A 17,122-nucleotide genomic window follows, 5' to 3' on the forward strand; every position below is an offset into this window, starting at 1 on the left:
GAAGCATCCAAACTTGCTCTTTGAGTTCTTGTTCCTCCTCCTCAAAGAAAGCACACACACGGGCAAGTTATATTTACAGAATTTTATTATGTTGCAAACAATGACATCCAGATATATTGATACACAACTTTTACTGTGCGTGTATGTGCATTTGTGAGTGTTTGTGTGTTTGTGTGTGTAAAGAGAGCAGTGAGACCACAGAAAGCAGAATGAAAACCCTGTGTGAGGGAGCCCTCAGTGGGTTAACAAGGCAGAGATAGCGAGCAAAAAAAGAGGGCACTGGGCGATTTCTCCAGGGCGACGTACACACGCGCACAAACCTCAGGAAGAAAAAGGTGAGCCGGCTTATTTTCCTCTGTTAAACACACTTCTCGCTATGGGCTGTGTGCCTGTGCTCTCAGCAGCTTATGGATCATTAAGGTCCTGTGAGTGTCTACTAGAAAGCAAGTTTGTTAAAAGAGATGAAAGCGGCATGAATGAACACAGCGGGTGAGAAACTGCCTCCTCTCTCTCCTCTGACCATCAGAGCAGAGACGCTGGAGAGATTCTCCTGTCGTGACATACAAACACACACGCACACTCACACGACGTAAACACACATGTACATGTGCACTTGCACAAAAAAACAAAACTCATGAGATTCATCTAGGGAGCCGCAGCCTGCTTCAGTTTTTCATCTTCATTGTCAGCGTCGTCTCCTGGACAGGCTCCACTTTTCCCCACCTCCCTCACACTTTCTCCATCACCAACCACACAGTGACAGACCACAACAATGGAGGCATGGAGTAAAACAAAATTAAACTAAACCCCTCCAACAAAGAGGTGCTATTGGTATTCGTGCACTGTTAACCAGAACCCACCTAAACCAGCACACAGATATTTACCCTTTGACCCGACGGGAAGTCATGAGAACGGTATGCAAATTTAAATTTTTTTTGTTGAATTAACCATGCAAGGATACTTCTTATTGGTTTTTTTTTTGAGTGTGTTTATGTGTCAGAGATTGCGTGACATTTATTAAGCGTACCCTACATCCAGAATAATTTACACAAAAGGACAATAGTCATCTTAATAGGGCTGGACCGATGTAGGGGAGGGGGAGGGGGGGGGGAGAGGGCAGCGAGGAGAGGGGAAAGCGGCCTTGGTCTACTATGGTTTGAAGTGCAGAGGGTTGGGGGTGGGCACAAGGAAGAGGGTGCAGGACAGGGTTGGGCTTTAGGGGTGGAGGTTGGGGGTGATTGAGGCAATCTCAGCGGCACTCCCACACTTTGACTGTCTGATCGACACTGCCCGTCACCACGTAGGGAGCAGTCTTGTGGAAATCTGCAAGAGAGGGAAACATCTGCTCAGACACATTCAACAAGTTCACACATCACAGAGTGAGCATCAGCTCCAGCTCAGGTTACAGAGCTTCAAATACAGACAGCTTCATCTTTTGTCATATGTTATTTATTTTTAAAAAGTGCGTCTCACCAAGAGAGGTAACAAAGTGTTCGTGGGCACTCAAGGTCTTCATGCAGCGTTTGTTCTTGTAGTCCCAGATCCTAATGGTCTTGTCATCAGCACAGCTTACTATGAATCTTCCTCCAGGGTGAAACAATATCCCGCGCACCCAGTTGTCATGTCCCACCTGCAGACACAAGACCGATTAGCTACCACACTCCTCACTATTCACCCACTGTGCAGCGACACTGGGACTGACACTTCCGTTACTCACCAGAGTCATGAGGCAGATCCCGATGCTCACATCCCACATCTTGATCGTTTTATCTCTGGAGCCAGAGAGCAGGAAAGGCCCAGGTTTTCCACTCTTCTTATTCTATCACAAAGACAGAGATAGGACGAGGCCATTAGAAACAGTGTTTGGCTGCAGCAAAGATGACAGTGAAGTTTGGTATGTGTAAAGATTCCTTCTAAGATATGAAGAGATCATTTTTCAGCTATGACAACATGATTTAAGGCAGGATTACGCTGCTCTGTGAGTCAGTCTGAGCCTACTGAATGTTTTTGCAGAGTGCTCAAATTGTAAATGAGGGCAATAATTCTACACTATTCACTAGAATAATTATGTAGTAACTCATAAGAGAGGTTGTCTGAATCATTAATTCCTTCTTATTTACAAAACCCTGCTTTACCACACCAAAGTAAAGTGGTTTATTACAGTAACTGCGCTGCTACTGAGGCAGACACTTTCATAGAACCCAATGTACATAAACATCCTCCTGGGTCCTGCAGCTGCCATATTCACCTCTGAGCCTGTAGCTTCTAGGATGGTGGGATGAGCGCTGTCGGGGGCCCAAGCGATGCACTCTACCACATGTTCGTGTTCCCGCAACTCAGCTTTGCACTCCTTTGAGGCAACCACCCAGACGCGCACCGTCTGGTCATTGGAGCAGCTGGCAATCAACGAGCCGTCCTGATTGGGACGCACCATCCTCACCCACTCCCTATGGCCTGTAAATGTCTTCACACAGTACCTACAGAAGAAAGTACAAGGTGATCTACAGAGAGCATGTTCAACTTATCCTAAATGCATTACTACAGAGGGCTAAAACAGCATTGTTGGAATAAAGAATGAAATGTTTAAAGTTAACTTTAAATCTAGTTTAAGACCGTAAAACATGCCTCTGTCTCACTTACCCAGTGGCCACCTCCCACATCTTGATAGTCTTATCTCTGGAGGCAGATACTATATGGTCACCATTTGGCATAATAGCTACAGATGACACATTGTGATCGTGGCCTGTAGGACAAAGTCAAAAGATTAGTTGGTCTGCTCTTAATAAGGCAGATACTTCCCAAATAAGACCATCAATGTGTAAGATCTCTAAAATAAGACTACTTTTCTCCCAAAATGAATGACAAGCCTCAGGCCACAAGGCCCAGATTAAACCAGAACTTTCTGTTGTCTGTTGTGTTAACAAAATTCTCTCTCAGAAATACTCACATATTTAAATATAATTACAGTAAGATTAAAAAAAATACTGTGTAACACAAGTTACGATGGTGTAACTTAAAAGCCTTTGCAGGCGGTGTTTTGTAAATATTTCTTACCATGCATTGTTCGAATGCACTCAAAGCCCTGAAAATCCCAAAGTTTGATGCTCATATCAGCTGAACATGAAGCCAGAAGTTTTCCTGACTGGTCAAAGGAGATGTCCTGCACAGAGTCTGTGTGGCCTTTGAGGGTTCGCTCAAAGTCCCCTGCTTCATAGTCCCACACCTAAAATTACAGATGCAGGCAGTGAGGAACGCCAGTCCACAATGATCAAGAAGAACTTAATATCGAACCTAAAAACACATGCACACAAAAGTGCATGTGTATTTAATCAAAAGTGATTAAATTGGTCATTATTGGACAGAATCATGACACAGGGTTGGGTTACAAAATGTAACAAAAATACTAAAAACAGAAAACATTTCAGCCTAATTAAAAAGTATGCAATTTACTACCACAGTGTCAGTTAAATTCATTAAAACAAGAATGAACTTTGACGTTGGAAAGAAAAAGATTTGCACATTTCCCAGTGCTGTGCTCTGGGAGTGCTCCCTCTGACAACACAAGCATCACCCCATCTCCACATAGATGAGCAGTGACAAAGCAGAAAAAAATAAAACAGCGAAGGAGGGAGGAGGATGAAGGGAGGAGGATGGAGGGGGAAGTGTGCTGAAGCCGAAACGCAGAGGATAAAAAGGGAGAGCAGCCTCAGATCTGCAGTACGGCTTTGATCTAAAGGGTCAGAGCTGCAGAGGATTCGCTGTGCTGCAACAGTCTCCCTGATTTTGCTCATGAAATGCTGCTCAACACAGACACCACTGATTTGAAATTCCTCAGAGAGACATTTTCAAAAGAGTATAACTGACTTCAGATAAGGCATTTCAAAGATGTGAACAAAATGTGATGTGAACAAGAAGGGGAAAAAAAGACAGCAGTAACTTATGACAGACAAATGAATGCATAATGTATCAGAGTGACAGGTAGGACAGGTTCCAGCCCCTCAGTGACCTTGAATTAAATAAGCAGAAGAAGATGGACAAATGTGTGAATGGGCGATACAGCTGTTAATTCTCCACTTTGATATGGTGAAAAAGGAGACGTTCTATTTTTCAGTATGGAAACTACACCTTCACACTGCCCATATCTACAATGTAAAGGCTCTCCTCTAAACTTGTTTTCTCAAACTGTGATAGAAATGTAAGGACTTAACTAACCATAAAATGAATGAACTGCATGCAGGATTTGTAAGCAAGGTTCAAATGCAACTGACTGTATTTACTAATATTTTAACAGTATGCAAATGTTGTCTGGCAATACAGATGCAAACCTTAATGGTAGCATCCTCAGAAGCTGTGACCATGACCGAAAACACGGGGTGGAATATAACACGCGTGACCGGAGCACGGTGCCCACTCAAGGCGTATCTCTCTGGGGGGCGAGGGATCCACTCCTTGGGGTCGCGCTTCTGGCCCACAGACCCTCCGTGTGTCATCTCCTCTTTAGCCTCATTCAATTTTGACTCCAATTCCATCACCTGAAGTAAAGCAAGGAAAAGCAACAGGTTAAGAAATCCAGTGAGACAACACTTATCCCAATAAACAAAAAAAAGTTTTCAAATTCATTAATGCAAATAAAACTCGCTTTACCTATAGCTTCTTTGTACAGGGGGCCATGGCTAAACGCAGTTATCACTTTACATATTGCATTGTGCTTGCAAGTTTATTCCGCCATGTTAAAAATGTACAGCTAATCTCAAACATGTTTTCATTTGTTACCTTCTTCTGTAATCTGATAACCGAGGTCCACTTCTTTTCCAACAGCCCTGCATACTTCTTATCTACTTCTTCATTCTGTGAACCAAGTAAAAGACAACAAATGTTCCCCCTCATTAAAATTACATGTGCAACTTTTTGGTCATTTCTGTGCATCAACCTCGTCATACCATATCTAACTCTGCCTCTTTCTTGAAAGTGGAATACGCCTCCTCGTAGCCATTGGAACGAAGATAGTCAGCTATGGCCCGGTTTCTGACGAAAAAAAAATAAAAAAAAATAAAAAAATTACAACACCACAGTCATTTTTTTTTTGTTTTGTTTAAAGGTTTCATCTCAAGATTTAACCAACTCTTTGGAAATGCAGTTTCTGTGAAACCACTAGAGTCCAAAGCAAATTTCTGTGAGAGGAAAATTAAGTATATTGTATCATATATCACTAACATTTCTAATCTTACGTGACAAACATGAACTGAGGGCAGTTGTGCCAAATCAAACATGTCAATAAAGTCAAGGTGATGTCGACATTTATTAAGTAGCAAGTCTACCCCAACCGAAATTCTGGTTCTTGAAAGAGGGCAGAGTGCACCCCGTCTTATGATGGGGGCTTTGGGATTCAAGTTTCACAGTTCCCCTCCCCTTAAAAGTCGGGCAGTTTGAGCAAGTGTCAGAGGAAATTCTAACCCTTCATTGAAGAAAACAAAACGTAAGGACCCGATCACTGGGAAACTGTGTTTTGTGCTGCTATGGAAACCAAAGACTTGGCACAGAAAGAGTCCTGAACACCAAGTGTGGATGACACGAAGCCCACAACCCACAAGCACATGGAAACGCATAGCGAGCATGCAAATACACACATACAGAGTTATATAAATGATTGTAAGGGCTCTTTTATAAGATGAGGGGTGAATATTTCATGAGTAAGTGAGCTAAATTTAGGCTGCAGCTTTGGGGCTACTTCGAATGTCTGATAAATCCTGTCTGCTATTGCTTTTCAACAGGATTTCCACTGATTTCTTCGTTTCGGGGTTTTTCAGACCTTTATTGCAACAAGACAGCAAAGAGAAGACAGAAAAGCTGGGAGAAAGACCAGTGGGGGACAGAAAACAAACAAACAACAACAAAAAAAAACAACAACAACAACAACAAAACAAACCCCCTGCACAGTAAGTACTCTTGGGCCAGATTCAAACCTGAGCCTCTGTGTTGGTGTTATGGTATATGGGTCGCCCACTTAACTTAATAAGCATAGGGGTTTTTCAGGTTTTTCATGAGTTAAACCAGCCATGATCAAACCTGTTTTTTTTGTTGTTTTTTTTCCCAACGTTCTACATTTTGAAGTCCAATGGTGAGTTAAACTCCTAAAACATGTTTAAAAATATACTTTTTGTATTGTCTGGACTGTGAGATCAGCCAGTCATTCACCACGGAAGAAGGCTGCCCACATTAAACAGCCATCACTTTGTTAAGTTCCTCCTCCTGGCACACCCCACTCATTTATTTGCTCCTGTCATGCGGGGTTATGAAATATTCACCAAGCAGCTAACAAGTGAAGCACCATAAAGCTCACATCTCTTTACACTTCCTACAATACGTTCTTGTAAGGCAGCGTTTTGTATCAGGACTAGAAAATACAAAATTTACAAAAAGAAAAAAGAAAAAAAAGGCTCATTTATAGAAAGTGCCCCCCTCCCTCTCCTCAAGTCCTGTCAGTTTACATGTCCATTCTTGTTTGTATGTTTAAGAAGGCTGCATTCCCACACATTTACATCAGGGCACTCACAGTTCATCTCTTTGTCTCTGTGACAGCACCATGGTGGCTGCTGTTCACTCCCTCTCAGGGAGGTGAGGATGAGGTGATGTGGGAGGGGAGGGGGAAGTCTGGCTCGTAAGTGTCTGGTGGTGAGGTGCCCGATCCCTCAGAACTTTCTCCTCCAGGGGTGCAAAGGTGGGGAAAGTAAAGGTGCCGGGCAGAGCAAGATGATCTGGAGATACTGCCGTCACCCAAATGTCAGAATCAGGTTCCACGAGTTCTCCCAAAGGTCCAAATCTGTCTCACTGAACAGATGAGCCCATCACCTGATGAACAGAGGAGAGGGTGAAGAGCAGTGGATTAAACATACATATATGCAGTATTCAGACATACAGAAACATGGGACACATGAATTACAATCTAGAAGAATTCTCCAACAGTAAAGTCAGTGGTAAAAGAATATGAAACTTTTCAACACCACATTTTGGAGACAACAAACTTTCCAGTATTTTTTTTAAAGCAGATTTTATTTGTGATTCCAGAATAGGAATGTGAGCAGCTAGATGTTGAAATCCTGCTGTTTGTAGTGGTGCAACGGATCAAAAGTCTCACGGTTCGGATCGGATCAGATCACGTTTTTTTTCATCACAGATTGGATGCCTCCACTCTGCCTCCTGACATCTGACCCACGTTAACACATGGACTGAACAGACACACACCCACAATGGACAACTGTACCCTCAAACACACAATAATAACATGGACTGAACCACCACTCACAACCACTAGCACTTTATATAGCCTCTGTAGAAATTATCCACATATCTCACTTATCTTAACTGCACTACTGTATAGCTCTGTGTAAATAATCACTGTACATTCGATAATTTTTAATCCTACAACTGTTTACAACTTGCATAGTTCCCATTTCTGTATAGCTGTATATCTCAGATTTCTGTAAAGTTATTTATTTCATATTCTGTATAGTTTTTCATATTTATATCCTGTTCATAGCTTGTACTCACTACAGCCTGTACATACTTATAGTTATAGAATATTCACAACATACTTCATACCGTGTACATTATAACATACCATAATAGACCCATTTCTGTAATATACTCACATATCTATATTATTGCTAATATATATTGTAATATATCTATATCACTAAAGCACTTCTGGATGGATGCAAACTGCATTTCGTTGCCCTGTACCTGTGCATGTGTAATGACAATAAAGTTTAATTCTATTCTATTCTATCAATTTTCGAATCAGCGAAAAAAAAAAAAAAAAAAAAAAAAAAAAAAAAGACAACAAAAATTTAAGTCGCCATTTACTTATTTAAGTACTTTTTGCCTATTAAAAAACATTCAACTCAAGACTCATTCCTCGCTGTGATTTAATGAGCGGTCAAGTAACTTTAAACTTTTCCTGCTCATACATGCTTGGAGCGATCTTGTCACTGAAGTGGACGCGCGACGGGATATCATAGCGTGGCTCAAGCACGTTCATCATAGTTTAAACTAGTGCTGTCAGTGTAAGTCTCGTTAAGATGACGTTAATGCCATAACTGCATTAACGTGTTAACTAGTTACCGCGGATCGCCCCGTGCGTGGGGCTGCACGGCGTCAATGCGTCAACTAGCGCATTGACTAGTTTAAACCCCCTGTTTTGCACAACAGAATACAGCCTCCCGTCTGCAGCTAAACACCCCAATAGCTTTTGTAATAGCTTTAGCCCGGTCGGACTGGGCAGCAAAGGACTGCTTAAATACCGCAAACTCCTCTGCTCCTCCACTTGGACCGCTAGCGCTGACCATAGCTATCGCTTGACAGACTGATCACGTGCACCATACACATACTTTTTTCTTCTTTTTCGAATCTTCGGATCACGTGCGTGCTGAACTGTGGAGTGGGATCGGTTCGGATTACGGATCAACCATGATCCGTTGCACCACTACTGGTTTGTTAATCAAATTACTCTAATTTTTCCTGTTATTAAGATGTTCCGATGGCACTGTTCCCTCTCTGTGATGGGGAGTTGAAAACAACAACAACAAAAAAGATAGCTTATAGGTGATAACTGTGTTAATGAATGCTGTTCTGCAGTATTCTGATGTAGAACATGACTGATTGATTATACAAAGCAATGTGTTCTGCACATGCGCGTGGACGTTGACCTACAAAGGTGGAACGCACACACAGTAACAAATGCAATTTGACTTTTACAGAATGCTAATCTTAAAGGTAGGGCTGCTCGATTATGGCAAAAATGATGATCACGATTATTTTCACTGAAATTGAGATCGCGATTATTTGACGATATTTATTTAACCCTTTAAGACCTACTATAGAACCAAGTCCGCCAGAGCTCATATTATTTTTTTTTACATGTTATAGTGCCGTTTGTGGGAGCATTTCAATTTGCTATGCAACTGTTATAGCCCATATTTTAATAATATGTATGCATTAAGTCCATAGTAACTACATTAATTGCAAAAAAGTGCAATAAACTACAAAAAAATTGAAAATCGTTTTTGTTTTTTTACATGTATTTCTACTTGGAGAAATTTAAGAGGTTTATCCCTCAAAACTTTAAATACAAAAAAGTTGCAAAAAATAGTTTACAACAACAGGAAATTTATTTTGAGTGTATTCATAGTTTTATTTTGGAGATACACCAATTTTTATATACTGCAGGAAAAACGAAAAAAACAATCCTATGATGCAAATTTGCAAAGAAAACAGCATGTGCATCAAAATAAACTATTTCCAGCAGTGCAATTTGAGTTCTAAGCATCCCAGCAACTATTCAGAAAGGTCAAACATGACCAGTATAGGCTTTTAAGGCCTACAAGTAAAAAACTACAATTTCCGCGAAAATGACGTCACTTCCGGTTTCGGCCAGGAAATGGCGGACATACAGTTCGCGCTGACGTCTGTTTCACTGTGGGAAGTGTTACGAACAGCTGATAGGAACGGCAAAGCGTGTTTCTGGAATATTGTGTTTTTGTTCCTGCAAGAGCTTTTTATACAGTTTTTGCAAAGCTTTATGTGGAAGGAAACTGCGACCGAGGACAAGCTGATGGCATCAGATGTAAGTACAACTCCTCTGGTTTCATATGCAAAACAAATTATTGCGCTAGCTTACACGGTTCCGGTTCTACAGGGATTTAAAAATAGTTACACAACACGGAGCGTGCTGCTCTGACCGGCTTTAAAGGGTTAACAATGACTTTAAAAAATAATATAAAATAGTGTGCAACACCACTGAAGTTTTTTTACCTCTCTTTTCAACCAGCGGCAGTCACTCTCCTCTCCAAATAACTTCTGCTTAGCTTTCCGGGCTTCCCTCGGGTCCTCTTAATCAGCGGTCTCCAACCTTTTTTGCGCCCGACAATATTTTCACGGACCGGCCTTTAAGGTGTCGCGGATAAATGAGGGAGGGGCTAATAATCGGCTCAGTCATTTTTAATGATCGTTGAAAGCCCAGATCGTAATCGTGATTAAAATTCGATTAATTGAGCAGCCCTACTTAAAGGCGCAATTTAGTACAGTGGAACCCCGACTTACGAAATTAATCTGTTCCCGAGGGTCTTTCGTAACTCGAAAATCTTTGTAAGTCGAAGCACCCATTGCGCGTTTTGAGTGAGGCGATGCTGAACGATAGGCTATAGGCTAATTGCTAACTAGAACAACGTCGTTCAAGTGGAACCACGAAGCGCAAGTACGGAAGCCAAGGGGTTGTCACATGATTTGGAAGGCATTGTAGGCTCAGCCAATCAGAGCCAGCAGATTTCATTACTCGGGCATTTTGGCGTAACATGGGCAGAAATACTGTCGTTCAGTGCCTTCGTAACTTGAATTTTTCGTGAAACGGGGTATTCGTAAGTCGGGGTTCCACTGTATAACTTTTTTCCTTTTGGACCACTTGATTTACTAGTCTTTTAAACAACTGGTTCAATGCATGCAGTTTTTATGTCCCGATAACCACAGAAATGATTTTTGGTATTCATTTATCTTTATTTTACATGGAAGTCCCACTGAAATCAAATCTCTTTGACATGACCAAGGTAACAGCCATACAAACTCAAAATACAATAAAATCAAATATAATGTAAAATGCGAGAGAGTATAGGATATACTATATACACTGGTGTGCACATAAGTGGTCCACAGGTGCGCATGGATTAACCCCAGACACTGACAGAGGACCATAAGAGCATGTTGCCCTTGTTTATGTCACAGTCTGCTGCATTGTTCTCGTCCACTTCACCCTTTAGACCGCCTTAAGATAAATGAAAACTGCAAGGTGCCTCACTGGAAACTGTTCATAATAATATTTATATTTTACAGATGAGCATCTGCTTAAAACGGAAGCATTCAACCACTGCAAACATTTAGCCTGTAATATCCTAGAAGGAGCTCCTCTCTCCTGCCTGCAAACATGATGACTGACTGAGATGACAGGACAGAGCAAATGATTTTAGCTGATCTCATCTCTCACCATGGTGTAAAAACAGCGATTTGACCAAACATACCATGCTCCATCTATTACAGAACCAAGACAATCTCTGTTACTTCTGCACCTGCCCGACACATCTGAACATCACCATTAAGGAGAAAATACTTTAAAAGAACACACAGGCAAAAGTTATTGCAAATAAATAATAATTGAAGAACGGTATAAAATTCACAAACACCTTTTTAAATCTTCTAAGTTATTACACTGAGAGGCAAATGTGTTTAGTTACAAGGTTAGGACAAAAGGAACTCATGCGGGGGCGATTTGTTTGCAACCTTCCATTCTCTTAAATTAAATTTTTTTTTTTTTTAAATAAAATAAAATACAAAAATTCTTTTAATGAGTTTTCTACACAAAGATATAAACAAATAAAAAAGGAAAACCATACACACTTATTAGTAGGGGTGCAACGATACACAAAATTCACGGTTCGGTTCGATACTTTGGTGTCACGGTTCGATATTTTTTCGATACAAAAAAATGTTCATGCCTTTTTAATTTGTCATTTATTAAAATTATAAATATATATTTTAACTCAAAAGTACAGTTTTTAAATTTAACCCTAACCCTTGTGCGTGTTTTTTATTTTGACAGCGAATGCGCACCTGCGGACCACTTTTGTGCAGCCCTGGTTATTTAGCTCGTCATATTGCAGCCACAGAAATTCTTTTGTCCATGAAACCATAAAGCTGCACTTTCTTTTTGCCTTATAGTCTGATTTGTCATAACTTCTCCGTTTTGTGGTAAGCTTTTCTTTGGCTGTCACTTCTTCACCCTGACCTGTCTTGTTTGGCTCAGCAGAACTGAAATGCTTTTACACACTCACTCACATAAGCTCAGCGATTCTCTGCGCGATCAACCTCTCACATGTTTAAGCTTGCTGCGGGAGATTTCACTTGTCATGTTTGCATAGTAAGCTAACGATTAATAAGACGATGTCAGAGGAATTGGTGCGCAAATTATCATCACTCACAGATCAGTGCTGTCGCTCTCTATACACAGTTCGCACGATTGCAAAGTGAAAGCAAAAAAACAAGCGCAAATTCAAATGCGATTTCAATATGTCACATATTGACAGTGGCTCACCGATGCCAATGACATAATTACCCAGCTACATTTCTGAAAGAATGCAAAAGCATTGACATATATTTTTCCTTCCTACAATAGCCCGATGGGCAGGGTAGCCCGACTGAAAAAAAAAATCGCTAGCCCCAGGACGTCAGGCTAGCGATATTGCAAGCCCTGTATCTGATTGAGAAATCATGCATCTTTGGAAAAGAGTTTATTACAGAGAAATGTCTCTTTCCAAAATAAAAGCTATACTATCCGCTTCTTCTGGGCTATATTCTCAGCAGCATAAGGAGAATCATGTGCTAACAGCTGTCTAAATGACTCGGCTAAAGTTAGTAGCATGCTTGTTGTTTTTGTCTTTGCACTAGGATGATGTAAATGTGCAGTCATATTCGTTGTGTTCCCACTAGTGCTTTCAGGTTAATCTCGTTGAAATGACTAACACCACAACACGGCAAATCTCCGTTAACGAGCTACCGCCGATCGCCCCGTGCATGGGGCTAGACGGCCAACACGTTAACGAGCTAACTGCGCTAACACACTAGTTCCCACCCATGTAATTGAGCATTGCATGGCACATCCAACATACTGTTTTACTTTAGTCCATGACTCGCTTACCTTCAGGGTCATACGTCACATGAAAACCAAAATAATTCCAAACGCCAGATCTGAATGAGGGTGGGGGAGGTGCCCTGCGCTCTTCCTTCTGACTATGCTGTCTGTGTTGAGCGCTCAGTGGATCTGCGCTCGACAGTGCAGCCTAGGCAGAGTAGTCGAACGCAGATTCACTGAGCGCTCAACACAGACAGCATCGTCAGAAGGAAAGTTGATAAAATAAATTACAAATGTTGTATTGTTCGATACATATGCGTACCGAACCGAAAGCACTGTATCGAACAGTTCAATATCGATACGAATATCGTTGCACCCCTACTTATTAGTGTATGAACATAACTGCTTATTTTCTAGTTAGAAACCGGGTGTTGTATCATTTGTAAACATTCACATAATCATTAAGCTATTAGAAACATGTTTATGCAACATTTGTTTATGCAACATTTTTTTAAGACACACCTCTATTTCTACCACTAACTAGCCTCTACGTGTGAATTCATGAAGTTTATGAATGCAGCTTGCTAACCAACTTCAGTAGCACTGGATAATAACTTCATAGTCTCATTCAAATATGTCAACTTATGGCTTGAAGAAACCAGGTGGCTGAAAAAGCACCAACACTGAAGCTTCAAAATGTGTAGTCCAAACTCAGTGGGTGGATACGACCATCTTTTATACCATCTATTATTCTCCCTCACTTTTCCCAAGATCTGGTTCGAGGTATAACAGAATGACCAATGGGTAACTTCATGGTCGCGGGTCCATTTTTTCATACTGTCTGATACACAGAAGTAGCTAGAGAACAATTCAAAGAACCAACCCAATAATTAGTTAAGTGCATTTATGCAATCCTATAATCACAGGATTTAAGATTTTGATTTTTCATGGCTGAGCTTACAATAACAAGGGGGAAAGACAGCGTCCCTTTTCTTCTGTCTTCAAAACACACAGTTCCTACAGTGCAGGATTCTTTTTTTTTTTTTTTTTTTTTTTACAATTATAGAAAGAAGGAACCTTTGAAAAGAAAAGTCAAATTAAACAACCTTGTGATTGTCCATAGGTGTGCAGCCATGGGTCACAGCAGCCAGCAACTGACTGTGGAAGATTTAAAGAATATCTGAGAAATGACACTTCTATATTCTAGATACTTGGTGATTTCTGCAAGCAATTGATTGTGCATTTACATAAAAAGAATATAATCATACTATGATATTGCCCAATGTGATTTAATTGCTCTAAACCTTTATTATTAAACCAATGCCAACGTCTTTAGATGGACAAACAAGCCAACGTGGTGTCATCGGCACATTATCCATGAGGCGATCAGTAGAGTGTACACAGCATACCGAACACTTTCAATTTAGCAGTCAGTGAAAAGGACAGAGATGTCCTCCCATCTTGCTCCCGATGCTCATCGTTATCCACAAAGCTCTTCACGCCTCTCACCAAGAGCTACAAATGTACCCATGAAATACTCTCAAACCGTGAAGGTGAAAGATGACTAAGCCCCCATTAAGACTACAATAACAGGCAGTGATGTCAGCTACGCCTCAGCTCCTCCCGACTCAAATACGCGTTATGTTCAGTTTAACAAGCAACATGCACAGGTGACCCAGACCTTACCGCACTTGTCAAATAATCGCACCGCTATCTAAGCGGTGTAGAAATTCATTACTAATTGTAATGATGCAATCATGAGAATAATTTCACTGAACCTGCTAGGCACTCCTACATTCCCTATCTTCTTATCAACCAAACTACTTTACAATGATAAGGCAAGATTTTACACAGGCTCAAAATAGGACTTTGCAGAAGGAGACTACATACGTGAGCAAGACTAGTCCAAATACAGTTAAGGCCAACGTCTCAGCTGCCCTACTTAAAAGACGTCTATGCATTTCCCTGTTATTTCTCGTCACTTCACACACCAAAATCTATTCTATTTTACAACCAAGTAAATTAATCACCATTTACAAAAAAATTATAACAATGAATGTCTGTGAAGGTTCTCAGTCATCCAGGTCATCGTAGTCAAAGGAGCTTGACAATGAATAATAAAACTCTAAATTCTCTATCCTGGGTAATTTTGTGTTGGAAGACAACCAAAGACTCCTTTTTTCAACTTCAAAGTATAGACAGAGGGAAAAAAAAAAAAAAAAAAAAAACTCTGCACATTATAAAACAGGAAAATAAAATACACTGGATAAGCTGAATCAAAAGCATGACCCTAAAAACTGACTTGGCATGGTTTGAAGACAATTTAAACCATCACATTTTTTTTATTTGTTTGTTTGAAATTTGTTTAAAATAAAGACTTCCAGAAAGGTTTGGGTTCTTCACTTAAGCTATTAGTTATACACCATAATAAAAGAGCCTACAGGCAGAGATTAGAAACAGAACTAATCATGCCTTTTTAACTCCTTGATAAAAATGTACAGCCTGTGGGTACACGTGTCTCGACTGAGTTTATGACTAGACAGAGGGGCATATGTTGTTTTGTTATTTAGATAAGACATAATTTCACAATGTTTACATGCAGACCCAATGAAACAAAAAGGTGACAAAAACCAACCAAACCCATTAGTATTTGCTCTGTTCGTGTCAAACTGCTGAGCAATGCCCCTCCTTATGGATGACCTTCAGGCCAAACAAGTCCCTTCTTGCACAGACTAAAGCATATAGCAATGTTTGCTTACTAACCAAACATCATGACAAAGCAATCTGTTTTATTCCACTTGCAAGCCCTGATACTTAAGATTTCCTTAATTATGTCATTTAAGTTTATTCTATTAGTCTAGAACTTCAGCGTAAAAGTTATTCTCACGACCAAAGTGCTGCCAACAGTCACAGCCCATGACATAAAAAATCCAAACTATTTAACAATCTTAAAAATGGTACCAAAAATACCCAAACAACTACAACAAAAACCTGCATATTAATAGATGCAGGCATCTCAAACATATTATAAACAAATCAGAAATGCATGCATAAATGTAGCACTGAATTGAACCTTTACCTTAGTATATAAAATATAATTTCACGCTATAAGATGGACAGTCTAATGAACAAGCACTGGCCTTCGCGTTCCGTGTTATACAATAGCAACTGGTAGACAAATCAATAATGATTCAATTAGCAAAATTGGGCTTAGAAGACAGTTTTGTGCACAGCAATTTAAATCTGCATAGTATTTTTCCATCAGACTCCACTCTGAATGTAATTCCTAAAATGCAGGTTTAAATATGGAGGAAAACTACCAAATGTCCCAAGACTGCTTCATGTATTACAAATCATAGACGAGTTTTAAAATCTGGATAGGGTGACGTCTTTCTAAGCCTCTGTGGCCACAAGGGCAAAGTTGCAGTACAGCCTCAGCAACGCCCTTTCCAGCTAGCGTTAGCTTAGCACGACAAGTGCACCAAGTCCGCTAATAACCACACGCTGGATTCCTGGATCACCACACCGTCAACATAACAAAATATACAAAGGGCGTCTGTCCACACCAACGAAGAGCTAAAACATCCAGCCGCTTGTTTGACAAAAAATAACTGCTACCCGATATATGTGAAGGCGGAGAGGGTATGAGCCCCAAGTTTGGGATGTTATTGCCAATATTCCCAATACGAGACAACACAAAAGGCTTCAACTTTCAGAATTCAGAACCTTAATTTAGGCGTTTTCCAGCCGCATCAGATCCTTTGCAGCTGACCGTGAGAAATATGACAGCACCCACGTTAGCTTAGCCGGCTAGCACACCACGTTAGCTCATCCGAACTTCCATAAATAGGCGTAGCTAACGTTAGCTCGATCTACAGGGAGGGTTCACAACAAGCGCCCAGATGCAAGTCATGCATAGTCCGAGAGTCGCGACACTTGCTTTTAAAAATCCCAGTCACACTCGGGGGCGTTGAATAACCTCACCGTGAGACTGTCTCAACGTTCAACCTCCGAGTCGATGATTTTATGCGGGCGAACTTTTGCCACTTAGCTTAGCTCTCGGCCTCTCCGCCATTTTGAGGTTGGAACGGGAAAGCGCAGACACTGCAGGCAATTCGTCGTCAAAATAACAAGTCTCACTAAGTGCCAAAACAAAAATACACATTTGTTACAACTAATAACTTACCATAAGGCAAATCTCATTCTCATATCTTCTTTCCTGGCCCGAGCATGCGACGGAATACCCTGGTTTTGATGTGATAATGGGACTTTTCGCATCACCCGGCACGGACGGCCAGATTTTTCTCCTCTTGGTACCACCGCATTCGCCCGACCCAGCTAACGGTCGCGGTTGGATATCGGGAGCGCGCACGTTCACATGAATGGTGGCGCGCAGCGTACAGATATCACGCTCTAAATATCACGCTTTAATTTTTTTTTCTAAATTAA

General features: G+C 40.8%; 1 protein-coding gene across 3 annotated transcripts; it reads right to left on the reverse strand.

Moving 5' to 3' along the window:
• Positions 1-67: 67 nt before the first annotated feature.
• Positions 68-17,064, reverse strand: LOC113030479 (lissencephaly-1 homolog B-like). 3 transcript variants are annotated; one of them, XM_026181978.1, is made up of 11 exons: positions 16,860-17,064; positions 6,554-6,849; positions 4,941-5,025; positions 4,774-4,848; positions 4,326-4,532; positions 3,055-3,223; positions 2,641-2,743; positions 2,249-2,477; positions 1,718-1,819; positions 1,474-1,630; positions 68-1,323 (listed from the first exon to the last, which is right to left on the reverse strand). In XM_026181978.1, the coding sequence occupies exons 2-11, from the start codon at positions 6,583-6,585 to the stop codon at positions 1,250-1,252; spliced, it is 1,233 nt and encodes a 410-aa protein (XP_026037763.1). In that variant the 5' UTR covers positions 6,586-6,849; positions 16,860-17,064; the 3' UTR covers positions 68-1,249. The 3 variants fall into 3 exon arrangements, with proteins under 3 accessions (XP_026037763.1, XP_026037764.1, XP_026037765.1); XM_026181979.1 differs by lacking the exon at positions 16,860-17,064 and adding an exon at positions 16,658-16,761; XM_026181980.1 differs by lacking the exon at positions 16,860-17,064 and adding an exon at positions 16,400-16,582.
• Positions 17,065-17,122: the final 58 nt, after the last annotated feature.

This window comes from Astatotilapia calliptera, chromosome 10 (genome assembly GCF_900246225.1).
Source record: "Astatotilapia calliptera chromosome 10, fAstCal1.2, whole genome shotgun sequence".
Lineage (NCBI taxonomy): Eukaryota > Metazoa > Chordata > Actinopteri > Cichliformes > Cichlidae > Astatotilapia > Astatotilapia calliptera.

What these genes read in the sequence shown, in the direction of transcription:
- LOC113030479 (XM_026181978.1), bottom strand. Translation starts at nt 6,585, where the DNA reads ATGGTGCTGTCACAGAGACAAAGAGATGAACT. An exon ending in CAGAGACAAAGAGATGAACT is followed by an intron (nt 5,026 to 6,553) that starts GTGAGTGCCCTG and finishes TTTTTTCGTCAG; the next exon opens with AAACCGGGCCATAGCTGACT. An exon ending in AAGAGGCAGAGTTAGATATG is followed by an intron (nt 4,849 to 4,940) that starts GTATGACGAGGT and finishes CTTGGTTCACAG; the next exon opens with AATGAAGAAGTAGATAAGAA.